The 14,873-nt window shown below is 37.7% G+C and overlaps 1 protein-coding gene across 1 annotated transcript in view; it reads left to right on the forward strand.

The window, feature by feature from the left end:
* The window catches only part of fndc7rs1 (fibronectin type III domain containing 7, related sequence 1), a 50,547-nt gene that overhangs the window by 5,912 nt on the left and 29,762 nt on the right, over positions 1 to 14,873 (forward strand). The window contains exons 5-16 of the mRNA XM_051700923.1: positions 904 to 1,164; positions 1,572 to 1,832; positions 2,682 to 2,942; positions 3,744 to 4,010; positions 5,248 to 5,508; positions 5,681 to 5,944; positions 9,898 to 10,164; positions 10,306 to 10,566; positions 11,198 to 11,458; positions 11,653 to 11,913; positions 12,455 to 12,715; positions 14,265 to 14,525. Coding sequence (XP_051556883.1) covers positions 904 to 1,164; positions 1,572 to 1,832; positions 2,682 to 2,942; positions 3,744 to 4,010; positions 5,248 to 5,508; positions 5,681 to 5,944; positions 9,898 to 10,164; positions 10,306 to 10,566; positions 11,198 to 11,458; positions 11,653 to 11,913; positions 12,455 to 12,715; positions 14,265 to 14,525 — 3,147 coding nt within the window. The remainder of the gene's footprint in view (positions 1 to 903; positions 1,165 to 1,571; positions 1,833 to 2,681; positions 2,943 to 3,743; positions 4,011 to 5,247; positions 5,509 to 5,680; positions 5,945 to 9,897; positions 10,165 to 10,305; positions 10,567 to 11,197; positions 11,459 to 11,652; positions 11,914 to 12,454; positions 12,716 to 14,264; positions 14,526 to 14,873) is intronic.

A 14,873-nucleotide genomic window follows, 5' to 3' on the forward strand; every position in this document is an offset into this window, starting at 1 on the left:
CTCCCCTTTGCGATGCTGTATTCATTTATCATTAATATTCGATAACATATAATTCTGATAATTTGTTTAGCATGCTTTTCCTGCGGCCAATGGTGTAGATTTGGCTTGAACATTGGGGGGGTTGCAGCGTGAAGCATTTACATGTTTTCATTAATCATGGTACAAATATTGGGGGGGCTTGTTTTGATTATTGGAGGGTTACCTCCCCCCAGTCCCCCCTGGAATCTATGCCCTTGCCTGCAGCACTGCTTAATTTGTTCTGGAAATCTAAGATATAACACTGGATTATTCACAGAAGCAAGCTCACAGACAAGTAAACAATGGCTCATTTTTTAGAGAACTTCCTAAGGTAAAAGCAGATATAAATTTTAGCTATTTGGGGCTTACAGCAGCAGTTATCGGTGCATAAAATAGACATTTGTATTTGATGTCTTACAAATATAATATTTCACTTTGTGATTTTCTTTTACAATCTTTTAAACTGTGGTATTATTGCAACACAATAATCTGTACAGTCATGTTCCTGAGAATGAGAGCTTCCATTTGATATATGATTTGTCTATTTAAGTGCTATTTTGAAGACTTTTATAATCATATGAATATTTCTACCATATAACCACTAGGTGATGCTTATTTGCGAAGCGGATGTTTTAAGGCCTTATTTGTTTATTTTAAGTAACATAAAAGTAGAAGTGATGGTTATTTATGAAAAGTTCAGATTCTAAGCTTACAAACGATACCACATAGGCCTGACTTGTATACAGGGACTTTTTTTTCGTGATATAGCACCCCCTTTTGGTCCACAGAGTTTAAGAGTAAGAAATTAAGCCTTTGTTTTACATTTATTGCTGTTCATTTTTTATTAATAATCTTAATTTATAATCTCCCGTGATCTGCCCATAGCCCCATGTTTGCCTCAGAACATCCGTACAGCTGGGGACTGTAGCATTGGCAATGCTCTCACTAGCTGGGATGCGGCTGAAGGAGCCCTGACCTATTTTGTGGAGGCCCGTGGTAACCGAAAAGATTTCTACAACTGTTCAACTCACAGCACAAGCTGCACACTAACAGGTCTGGAATGTGGAGAGAGTTTAAGTGTGTGGATTACTGCCAGTGATGATACCTGTATGACTGATCGTGTGCTTGGAGAGGTGGCAGATACAGGTGTGTACAAGACACTTACAGAAAAGAACCACTCTATTACCATGTTTTCTTTGTGTAGGTGCATCCACTATGAAAATACCATGGCATTATTTGAAGTAATTTGGAGTACCATTTAAATACCATGGGAAATTAATATGGTAGCCAACTGACTCTTTCACTTAAAAAAAAAGGTAAAGTGGTGTTACCATGATATTTTGGACATGGTGCCATTGTAATACCATTTTTTTTTTTTTACTAGTACCATGGTGTTTTTGAAGTACTTTGTAAATGACATGGGAAAAGAATATGTTAATCAAACAGTAATATGGTATATATTAAAGTTATGTAGTATAACCATCTGTACCATGATTTTACCATTGTATCTCCAATGTACTTTCTGAAAGAGCTCTGTTTATCTCTCGCCATAGTTCCCTGCACACCTCTGAATGTGTCCGCTGTGGAGACTTGCAGTTCAAACTCCGCCACTCTTTCATGGCTCACTAGCAATGGTGCCATCTTCTACATTGGTGTGGCAACAGCAACGAACGGCTCAGTGTACACCTGCACTGCCATGGCAACAGAGTGTGAGTTCCAGGGCCTGAGATGCGGGGAGACCTATGATGCTTACGTCATTGCAACAAACTTGGCATGCAACAGCACTGAGAGTGAACACGTCACCCTGCAGACAAGTATGTACTTAAATGATATCTTATTTTCTATTGCCTGTTAGTACGTTTATTTATTTATTTAAATTTTGTTTTGGTTATGATTTAGATTTGGAAAACAACTATTCATTCTGTAATGGAGTGAATCTCAAAAACATTTCTAGGTCACATGTTATCCCATAACCAAAAGAAACCAAAATTGAATTGGGATTTTGTCAAGACAATCAAAAGGGATATTTAAAAAAATTCTATCATCATTTACTCACCCTCACATTATTATCATATTTAGACTTACTTTCTTCCTTAAAAGCCTAAGATGTTAGGCAGAATGTTTACGCTACTCCTTATTCTCCAATAAAAACATACAGTGATCAGGAGTTAAGTTCCAAAAATGACATAAAACTAGACTAAAATTAGTCCAAACGACTCATGTGCTATATTCCAAGCCTTCCGAAACCATACAATAGCTTTGTGAGAGGAACACACAGAAATTTACATTGTTGTTCACTAAAAATCTTCCCCTTTGCCGTAGCTCTCAAATCTTATTCACACATGAGAATTTTCAAACTTGGCTAGTCAAGAAGTGTCGCACCAGGTTTGACGTCAATGTCACCACATGCCATTAGTTCCCCTGTAGTCTCTCTTGTAACAAAATGTGATGCACCAAGTTTTAATATTCAGCAGCACAAATGAGATTTGAGAGCTATGATGGAGGGCAAGATTTTCAGTGAATAACTAATACATTTTCATACAAAGTGATCATATGGTTTTTAAAGACTTGGAATGTAATTTCATTCTGGAACATATTATTAAATTAACTTCTAACAATACTTTATTATATGCATAGTAAATCTCACATACTCTCCCTTGTAGCCCCATGTGCTCCGGTTGCTGTGGGGGTCACAAGAGACTGTGCAGCAAATTTTGCAACAGTAAGCTGGCAGACTCTTCTGGCTGGTGGTCTGTACACAGCGGTGCTAGAAGATCAACATGGAGCTGCACTTAACTGCAGCAGCAGCTTGAACACATGCACTGTCCCGAATCTGCAGTGCGGAGTGACCTACAATGTCACAGTCACACGCCATGATGGTCACTGCAGGAGCCTGCGGTCCACAGCCATTAAGATACAACCAGGTAACATTCATGTGATCAAACACCCACTATACAGACTATACAGATATTTGGGAAAGATAATATTTATTTTTGCAATTCCGTATGGTGGTGCTAGTAGTACAAAAATGACACATTTCAGCTATGATAACTGTACTTTGAAGATAAGGGTTTTCTGTTACCAATGCTGCCTAAAACGATAATTAGAGAGAAAGCTGGCCGATGGTCAGTATAATGTCAGTACATGTGACATATGCTATTACAATTTCAAAGAATGTTCCAGGTTCTATACAAGCTCAATTGAAAGCGTTTGTGGCATAATGTTGATTACCACAATTTTTTATTGAAAAACAAAAAAAAAAACAGTAAGATGCTTACAGTGGAAGTGAATGGGGCAAGTCTCTAAACATTAAAATACACACTGTTTCAATATAGATTCGGTATAGTCACAAGATGTAAACATTACAAGCATTAATATGATTTTAGTGTGATAAAATCACCTACTAATCACATCCGATCAGTTTAAAGTTATATCTGAAAATCATTGCAATTTTTATTTTTCTTTGCACAATATTTACTCAAAATAAAAAAAATAAAAAATAAAAAAAAATATCAGAGAAGAAATTGTGCCTTTTTCAATGACATTGGCTGTTGGTAGATTTTGGAACTAAATGCTAACATTTCTGGTAATCGTCTAAATGGGCATGATTATCAGCCGATACAGTTAATCTCAAATTGGCCAAATATTGGCATGGCTGATATATTTTGCTTTATCGCTAATACTAACAACTCTTTGAAACTATTTCATGTTTATGTCTCCTTTAGTTCCCTGTGATCCTCAAAATGTTACAACACTACTACAGTGTAACACCAACGTGGCCACGGTGACATGGAATGCCAGCGCAGGAGCAAATGGGTACACAGCGATTGCAAACACAGATGGGCAGCTGCAAAACTTAGCTTCCTGTCACACTACGGGGACTTCCTGTCAGCTAACCTCTCTGCCATGTGGAATGAGGTTAAATGTGACTGTCCTAGCTGAGGGTGCCACCTGTAACAGCAGTTCTCAAACTAGTGCTGTAGTGTTAACAGGTTTGAGCTCATACAATAAACTTTTTGCTGATCTCAATGATTCATTACAGCATAATGCAAATCGTATTTTAATATATAAAATATATTTTAATATATAACAATGGCCCTTATAAATATTTGGGAACTTAAATTACTTAAAAACACTTAAAATGTATAGATTTAAATGAATTAGATAAAAATAATAAATTATATCAAACCAAATGACTTCTACAAACAAATGATGCTGTACCTTTTAAGCCATTTTTGCAATTACTTGCAACATGCAACCAACTGGTACAATAGTCATTGTTAGTGGATGTATGAAGTCAGTTCCTCTTGACATTTGTACTGTAGAATAGATGATCACACAACTACAAACATGTTCCACTAAGTTTGATAACCACAAACCAGAAATGTCTTAATTTTAAACAGTATATTATTTCATTATAATTATTACATTATTTTTGTTAAATGTGTGTGCTTGTGCTATATTTGTAACTGGTTGCACCTAATAATAAACATGCATAGAAAGCTATAGGATGCTCCCTCTTTAGTGAATGACTTAACCTCCAGTGTGCTGTCTGTCTGCACTGGTCTCAGAACAGTTCGAAATGCACCTTATTTTCATCCTAACTCCATATAAACCTCTGAAAGCAAAATTTTTCAGCTTTTGGACGAACCCATTGTTTTTCAATGTGATAATGAACAGTAAATATAGTATTTCTAAGGAAAAAATGTGCAAAGTATACATTTGTGTACATTGTGTTTAGCAGTGTGGCGTTTCGCGACAAATCTCTAAAATTAAAAAAATTACATATTGGTTGAAACTAGAGACTCTAATATTTTGACTCAAACAGGTTTCAATGTAAAAACGCAATTAGCTTTCTTACCATATTTAGTTTTGTTGCCATTTCTCCCAAAGAGAAACTCTGCTGTGATAGGCGCCATGTTATTTTGTCACATGACTCTGTATGTCGAATGTTTTACCCTTTACTAACAGTCCAGAGTCTTCTGAACTGAGATCAGTCAGTTTTAATGAATTTAAATCAGGATTTGCATATAGTGAAACCAAAATACAACATCCACGCATGTGTAAATGGAGTCGTACGAGAAAAAAAAGCCATTTGGTTTTATATTTTGTTATCTAACGCAATGGCATTCATACATTTTTAAGTGTGTCTTAAGTGTCCAAATATATTTTGGGTCCACACCATTTCAAAGCATAAAACCATTCAACTTCTTTCTCTCTTTTATCTAGCACCCTGCATTCCCGCCCATGTAACTGCCAGTCTAAACTGTACCTCCAACATTGCTTCCATCACATGGTACAGTGCACTTGGTGCCACTGGGTACTTCATAAAAGCAGAAGGCAACCATGGGCACAGGACCTCCTGCAATAGCACAAACACACACTGTGATATCTCAGACCTGCAGTGTGGCCAGGACTACTCCATCACTGTCACAGGCATCAGTGGTGGCTGTATAGGCCCAGCTAGCCAGTCCGTCACACTTGTCTCAGGTATCTAATCTCAGCACATTAGTGGCAGGGCCTATCACATCAAATCCAATCCTATGATGTTTCTCACAGTTCTAAAGCACCAGACATATTTACTGCAATTGAGATATTTTAGTTTATTATATTTGAGATATTTTCTATTGCAGTTTGATTAATGTTATTGTTTATGTTGCAGCACCATGTTACATTACTAACATTCAAGCCAGGCTGGACTGCCACATAAACTCAGCACTCATTTCCTGGACACCAGGAAATGGGACTCTAAGTTTCAATGCAACACTGCAGTCTGTCCAGGACCCCCATCAGTATAGCTGCATAACCAACAGCTCTTCATGCAGCATCAGCTCACTGCAGTGTGGTCAGCACTACAACATCAGTGTAACAGGATTCGGTCAGACATGCTCAACCTGGTCAACACCCCTGGTCACTCTAGATACAGGTATAGCATGAAATAATCACAAAGTGCAGCTTTTGATCAGTGTTGGGGAAGCTACTTTGAAACAAGCTCGCCAAGCTAAAAGCTACTCATAATTTAAAGTAGTTAGTACAGTCAAGCAAACCTGTTTGAAAAACTAGTTAGTTACACTGCAAGCTACTTACAAAATATATAAATGTATAATTATCTGATTACATATTTTAACCTGAGCCATATTTTTTGACACAAAAATGAGCGTCTCTTTAGATGAATAAGCTTAATTAGAGTGACTGTTTATCAGATATAAACTGATTAATTTACACTACATACATTAATTTACAAGAACCATCCAAACAAACAGAATCACCAGAATGAATCAGACTTTCCAATGCAACACTTGAGAGAGAGGACCTTTTAGATTGAACTGATTCACTAGAATGAATGAGACTTGCTAGCACTACATATGAGAGAGAGGGAACCATTTGGGATGAACCGATTCACTAGAAGGAATCTGACTTTACATCACTACACTAGAGCTAGAGGACTGTTTAGGACAAAATGATTAACTAGAATGAATCAGACTTGCCAGCACTACATATGAGAGAGAGAGGGGACCATTTAGGACAAACAGATTCACTAGAAGGAATCAGATGTCACAACGAAAGGACTATTTATATCGAAAAGATTCACTGGTATGAATCAGACTTGCCAGCGCTATAAATGAGAGAGAGGGGACCATTTGTGATGAACTGATTCACTAGACTAAATTATACTTTATAATGCAACACGAGAGAGAGAGAGAGAGAGAGAGAGAGAGAGAGAGAGAGAGAGAGAGAGGACTGTTTTGGAAGAACTGATTAACTAGAAGGAATCAGACTTTATAACGCAGCTCATAAGCAAGAGGACCTTTTAGGAAAAAAACGATTAACTAGAATGAATCAGACTTGCCAGCACTACAAATGAGAGAGGTGACCATTTAGGACGAACTGATTCACTAGAAGGAAACTGACTTTACAACACAACACATGAGAGTGAGGACTGTTTAGGACAAACTGATTAACTAGAATGAATCAGACTTCACAACACAACACATGAGAAAAAGGACTATTTATATTGAACCAGTTCACTGGAATGAGTCAGACTTGCCAGCACTATATATGATAGAGAGAGAAAGTACCATTTAGGATGAACTGATATACTAAAATGAATCATACTTTATAATGCAACACATAAGAGAGAGTGAGGACTGTTTAGGACTAACCGATTCACTAGAAGGATTTAGACTTTACAATGCAACACATGAGAGAAAGGACTGTTTAGGATGAACCAATTAAAGAATAGCTCACCAAAAAATTACATTTCTCTCATCATTTACTCACCCTCAATCCATCCCAGATGTGTGACTTTTTTTTCTTCTGCTGAACACAAATGAAGATTTTTAGAAGAATTTCTCAGCTCTGAAGGGACCTTCAATACAATGCAAGTGAATGGGTGCCAAAACTCCTCCCTACTCAGTCAGTCTCCACTTTCACAATCTCCTTCTTCCGTTTTTGGTGATTCACATTCTTCATACATATCGCCCCCTACTAGGCAGGGAGGAGAATTTATGATTTTTTGTTTTTAAAAAGACTTAAATATTGATCTGTTTCTCACCCACACCTATTATATCGCTTCTAAAGAAATTTAACCACTGGAGCAATATGGGTTACTTTTATAGTGCCTTTATGTACTTTTTGGAGCTTCAAAGTTCTGGCCACCATTCATTTGCATTGTATGGACCTATGGAGCTGAGATATTCTTATAAAAATCTTAATTTGTGTTTTCCACAAGAAAGAAAGTCATACACATCTGGTATGGCATGTAAATGATGAGAGAATTTTCATTTTTGGGTGAACTATCCCTTTAAATTTAAAAATGTCATGTGGTGTAACCACTTTCTGGAGACATTTAAAAAAGAGTCTCATAAAAAGCTGACATTTTTGAAAAAGGAAATGGTGGCATGAGAAGTGCAGAATAATCTTTTATTATTAATATTATTATTATTATTTGAAATAAGCAGTGAATTCTTTTTAAAATATTATTAATATTTGAAAAACTTTTGTCCACCAAATCAAAATCATTTGATGTAACCAACACACACACACATGCACACACACACGCACACATGCACACACACACATGCAAACAAAAACATAGAACAAAGAGGATCTTAAAAATATGTTTGACAATGTTTTGAAATTAAGAATTAAGCTGTGTACATTTTCATGTATTCAAGGTGCCAGTCAACTATTTTAATACCTTTTATTTGATGGTTGCAGCACATTACATTTTTAAAGTCATTAAGTAATTTTTTTGTAGAAAATGATATAAATGTTTTTCATATATTTACAGTGGCAAGAAAAGGTATGTGAACCCTTTGGAATTGCCTGCATTTATGTATAAATTTGTCTTAAAATCTGGTTTGAACTTCATCTAAGTAACAATAATGAACAAACACAATCTGTTTTAACTGATAACACACAAATTATTGCATTGTTCTCACAGTGTAGGTTGGAAAAAGTTTGTGAACCCCTAGGCTAATGACATAGACAAAAGCTAATTAGAGAAAGGGTAACAAAGTTATCTCGAAGACCTTATATATTCATCTTTCTTTAAATGGAGACAATTTAGTATCGTGGCTACCCTCCCTAGAAGTGGCCTTCCAGCTAAGATGATTCAAAGGGCACACCACAGAATGATCAATGAGTTAAAAAAAATTACCTTAGACTGACAGCTAAAGACTTGAAGGAATTATTGGAACTGGTTCACATATATGTTCATGAGTCTGCTATACAGAAAACATTAAAGAGGCTTAGTGTCCATGACAGGATACCACAAAGGAAGTGAATTGCTGCATGCCTGAAATTTGGCAAAGACCACCTTGACACTCCACAACGCTACTGGGAAAATGTTTTGTGGACTGATTAAACTAAGGTTGAATTGTTTGGGAAAAACATACATTAATACATCACTTTGTATGGCATAAAAAGGGCACTGTTTACCAACATGAAAACATCATCCCAACAGTGAAGTACAGTGGAGGGAGCATCATGATTTGGGGCTGATTTGGGAATCCACTACAGAATGGCTTCAAAAAAGAAAATCTACCTTTTGGAGTGGCCCAGTCAGAGCCCAGACATTCACCCAATAGAGATGCTGTGGAATGACCTCAATCAAGCCATTCACACCAGACATCCTAAGAATGTGGCTGAGCTGAAGCACTTGAAGTTCTGTAAGAAAGAATGGTCCAAAATTTCTTCTGAACATTGTGCAGGTCTAATTTGCAGCTTCCAGAAATGCTTGGCTGAGGTTATTGCTGCCAAATGAGGATCGACCAGTTATTAAATCCAAGGGTTCACTTAATTTTTCCACAGCACTGTTAATGTTTACTGGGATGTGTTCAATAAAGACATGAAATATTATTATTGTTTGTCTGTTGTCAGCTTAAGCACATTGTTTTTGTCTATACTTGTGACTTTGATGAAGATGAGATCACATTTTATGACAAATTAATGCAGAAAACCAGCTTATTCCAAAAAGTGTACATACTTTTTCTTGTCACTGTATAAAACTAAATTGGGTTAAATTTCTATGAACTGGACACAATTTTAAATATATTTATATTTTAAAAAAAAAACAAGAACAACAAGAACAACAACATGTAGTCCTACTCCAAACTCACAGCATTCAATGAGCTCGAGATGTTAAAACAAGCAGTTTTTATAGCACTATAAAGTGTAAAAGTCTTTACACTTTTCAAGGGAATCAACCTACTAATGGCTTACTTATACTTACACACTTCACCTTTCAAAATAGAATGAAAGTTTTGCAAACTCTATTTGCAGGTAAACTCATTTTTGGTATTTACAATGCTTTTTATGTACACACATTTATACCATTCTGTGTTTACTGTTGTTTTTCTTCCACCTTTCCCCCAGCACCATGTGTACCTGTACTGAATGACGTGGCTCTGAACTGCAGCTCACGTTCTGCAGTGGTGACTTGGTCAAGTTCAGGGTCAGGTCCAGATGTCTTCTCGGTCAGCGCAGTGAGCATTCAGGGTGGACAGCTGGGTTGTGGTCCCCTAAATGGTCACTCTTGTGTGGTAGATGGACTGCAATGTGGACAGATGTACACATTCAGTGTGAACGCAACACAGGGCCAGTGCACCACTTCTACTAACAACACACTACAGAGGCAGACAGGTAACAATACTGTTGGGATTAGACAGAAATGATTAGGGAACTTGTAGGACACCAAAAATGAGCCATTCTGGCAGCTTGTTCAAAATAAAGACAAACAGTATTTGTACACTTTCTGATTGTCATTTTTTCTCTTCTCTTCAGCCCCATGCCCTCCACAGAATATCCAGTCCAGAATAAACTGTGGCAACAACACAGCGAGTGTGTCCTGGTCTCGAGGCAATGGAACTCTGTCCTTTACTTCAACACTAGATTGTTCTAATGGACAGACATATATCTGCAAGACTGCTTCAACAGGATGTGACATAACTAACTTGCCCTGTGGACAGACCTGCATGGTTAGGGTAGTGGCAGAGGGACAATCTTGCAACAGCTCTATTGACACTGGATCAAATGTCACAACAGGTTAGAAAAAGCTGATTAAATTGGGTATTATTATATTGACATGTCCTTGCAGGTGGTTTTTGAGTCAACTTGAAATAAATATGTCTTTATACATGTTACATGTCTTATTGTGCATTATATATCAGTGAATGTTATCAGAAAGAAACAATGTCTTTGTAAATTATCATTGAAATGTAATAATTGGCTGACTTTCATTCAACTGTAATTTAATGTCACTTGACGTTAATGTGAGTTTACAGCAATATTAGTGAATCATGATAGATTTGACAAGGTAGTATTACTATTCTATTATTATATACTATAGTACTTCCTGAGGGTGAACTTGACTTCCAGCATCCATGTACCAATAAAAAAGCCTCCTTAAAATTTGGTGCCAGCAGTGTTTCAGGAGGATAGTCCTCCACAATCAACAGCAAACATTCATTCTAGTATGAAAAGCTCAATTTTCACAATCCAATCAATTACTAATGGATAAAATCAAGGCCTGCACAAAAAAACTTCTCTCTCATTGAACGTCCTGTTTCACTCTGAAATATGTCTCATTATGGAAGTAAAATGGGTTGTGAATGCCATTTAATGTAGACTTTAATAGGCAGCTTTATACTGATTGTGTTTTTTATCATTTGCCCAGCTCCATGTGAACCACAAAATGTGTCAACCAGCTTGAGCTGTAGCAGTAACATAGCAACAGTATCCTGGGGACGCATCCAGGGGGCGGAGCTCTACTCAGTGACTGCTATTAGCATTAATGGTCTCTCAACAAACTGTACTTCAGCGTCCACCTCCTGTGACCTTTCATCTTTGACCTGCGGAGAGACATACATGATCACAGTGAAGGCAAAAAGCAGCAACTGTAGCAGTGAAAACAGTACAGCTGTACAGGTCCAATCAGGTAATATTATATGCCACATAGCTGACTATCTATGTTAATTTTTAGGCCATATGTATGCTTGTGAACTCCTAAAAGTTAATAACACTAAATTTTAGCGTATATATGGGAAGTTGATTTTAAATTCCAATTTGTTTCAGCAGTGTCTTGTGGTGTGATATTGTAGAATTTATCTAAAATTGATGTCTTGTCTCCAGCCCCATGCCCTCCACAGAATATCCAGTCCAGAATAAACTGTGGCAACAACACAGCGAGTGTGTCCTGGTCTCGTGGCAATGGAACTCTGTCCTTTACTTCAACACTAGATTGTACTAATGGACAGACATATATCTGCAAGAGCAATGAAACAGGATGTGACATCACTAACCTGCCCTGTGGACAGATCTGCATGATTAGGGTAGTGGCAGAGGGACAATCTTGCAACAGCTCTATTGGCACTGGATCAAATTTCACAACAGGTTAGAAAATGAACTAGTTAAACTGGATATTGTTATATTGATAAGTGTCAATGTTAACCAATAGACAAACAGCTATTTAGACAAATTACATCTTAATTTGATGCATATTAACTTTAATGTAAAATTACAACAATAACGGCAAATAACGATAAATTTGAAAGCATTACGATTGGGAAATGTTGAGTTACTGTTGATGGTGAACTTGACCTTCAGTCTCCATGCCCTGGTCATAAAGCTTCCTCAAAAAGGGGTGCAGTCAGGGGCGAACTGGCCAAAGGGAGAACCAGGAACCTTTCGCATTAGGCTGGCCGGCTAGTTCATGTTATCTAATGTTAACAAACGGGACCTTATTATACGTAAATGGTTACCAATTAATTCCAGATGGATAAAATCAAGTCGCATACTAAATTGTTTTTCATGTTGAATATCATTTTGAACGCAAATATGTCCCATTACAGAATGAAAATGGTTTGCAAATGCCATTTCATGTTGACTTTAAAAGGCAACCATATGCTCATTTTGGTTTGTATTTTTCGGTCAGGGCCTTGTGTACCACAAAATGTGTCCGCCAATGTGAGCTGTAGCAGCAACACAGCAACAGTATCCTGGGGACGCAGCCAGGGGGCGGAGCTGTACTCGGTGACCGCCAGTAGCAGTAATGGCCTCTCTGCAAACTGCACTTCAGCGTCTACCTCCTGTGACCTTTCAACTTTGAACTGTGGAGAGAAATACATGGTCATGGTGAAGGCAAAAGACAGCAGCTGTAGCAGTGACAACAGTGCAGCTGTACAGGTCCAATCAGGTAATAAAATATGCCACATAAGTGACCATCTATGATAACTTTGAGGCCATACGTATGATTTTGTACTCCCAGAAGTTGACAAAATGAACTTTTAGCACATATGGGGAAGTTGACATAGAATTCAAAGCAGTTTCAGCAGTGTCCTGTGGAGTGGCATTGTATAATTTATCTAAAGTCGATGTCTCCTCTCCAGCCCCATGCCCTCCACAGAATATCCAGTCCAGAATAAACTGTGGCAACAACACAGCGAGTGTGTCCTGGTCTCGTGGCAATGGAACTCTGTCCTTTACTTCAACACTAGATTGTTCTAATGGACAGACATATATCTGCAAGACTGCTTTAACAGGATGTGACATCACTAACCTGCCCTGTGGACAAACCTGCACGGTTAGGGTAGTGGCAGAGGGACAATCTTGCAACAGCTCTATTGGCACTGGATCAAATGTCACAACAGGTTAGAAAAAGATGAATAAATTGGGTATTATTATATTGACATGTCCTTGATGGTGGTTTTTGAGTCAACTTGAAATAAATATGTCTTTATACATGTTCCATGTCTTATTGTGCATTATATATCAGTACATGTTATCAGAAAGAAACAATGTCTTTGTAATTTATCATTAAAAGTAATAACTTGCTCAGCCTCTGAAACAACTTTTCTTTTTGACTGACTTTCATTCAACTGTAATTTAATGTCACTTGACGTTAATGTGAGTTTACAGCAATATTAGCGAATCATGATAGATTTGACAAGGTAGTATTACTGTTGTGACACACTGAGTTATTCCTGAGGGTGAACTTGACTTCCAGCATCCATGTCCAAATAAAATAGCCTCCTTAAAATTTTTCAGGAGGAGAGTCCTCCACAGTCATCAGCAAACATTCATTCCAGTATGAAAAGCTCAATTTTCACAATCCAATCAATTTCTAATGGATAAAATCAAGGCCTGCCCAAAACATTTTCTCTCTCATTGAACATCCTGTTTCACTCTGAAATATGTCTCATGACGGAAGTAAAATGGGTTGTGAATGCCATTTAATGTAGACTTTAATAGGCAGCTTTATACTGACTATGTTTTTTATCATTTGCCCAGCTCCATGTGCACCACAAAATGTGTCAGCCAGCTTGAGCTGTAGCAGTAAAATAGCAACAGTATCCTGGGGACGCATCCAGGGGGCGAAGCTCTACTCAGTGACTGCTATCAGCATTAATGGTCTCTCAGCAAACTGTACTTCAGCGTCCACCTCCTGTGACCTTTCAACTTTGACTTGTGGAGAGACATACACGATCACAGTGAAGGCAAAAGGCAGCAACTGTAGCAGTGAAAACAGTACAGCTGTACAGGTCCAGTCAGGTAATAATATATGCCACATAGCTGACTATCTATGTTAATTTTGAGGCCATATGTTTGCTTGTGAACTCCTGAAAGTTGACAAAACTAAATTTTAGCGTATATATGGGAAGTTGACTTTAAATTCCAATTCGTTTCAGCAGTGTCCTGTGGTGTGACATTGTATAATTGATCTAAAATCGATGTCTTGTCTCCAGCCCCATGCCCTCCACAGAATATCCAGTCCAGAATAAACTGCGGCAACAACACAGCGAGTGTGTCCTGGTCTCGTGGCAATGGAACTCTGTCCTTTACTTCAACATTAGATTGTTCTAATGGACAGACATATATCTGCAAGAGCAATGAAACAGGATGTGACATCACTAACCTGCCCTGTGGACAGACCTGCACTGTTAGGGTAGTGGCAGAGGGACAATCTTGCAACAGCTCTATTGGCACTGGATCAAATTTCACAACAGGTTAGAAAAATAACTGGTTGAAATGGATATTGTTATATTGATAAGTGTCAATGTTAACCAATAGCCAAATAGCTATTTGGACAAATTACATCGTAATTTGATGCATATTAACTTTAATGTAAAATTACAGCACTAATAGCAAATAACGATACATTTGAAAGCATTACGATTGGGAAATTTTGAGTTACTTTTGATGGTGAACTTGACCTTCAGCCTCCATGCCCTGGTCATAAAGCTTCCTCAAAAAGGGGTGCAGTCAGGGGCGAACTGGCCAAAGGGAGAACCAGGAACCTTTCGCATTAGGCCAGCCGGCTAGTTCATGTTAACTAATGTTAACAAACGGGACCT

Source organism: Myxocyprinus asiaticus, chromosome 6, assembly GCF_019703515.2.
Source record: "Myxocyprinus asiaticus isolate MX2 ecotype Aquarium Trade chromosome 6, UBuf_Myxa_2, whole genome shotgun sequence".
NCBI classification, from domain to species: domain Eukaryota; kingdom Metazoa; phylum Chordata; class Actinopteri; order Cypriniformes; family Catostomidae; genus Myxocyprinus; species Myxocyprinus asiaticus.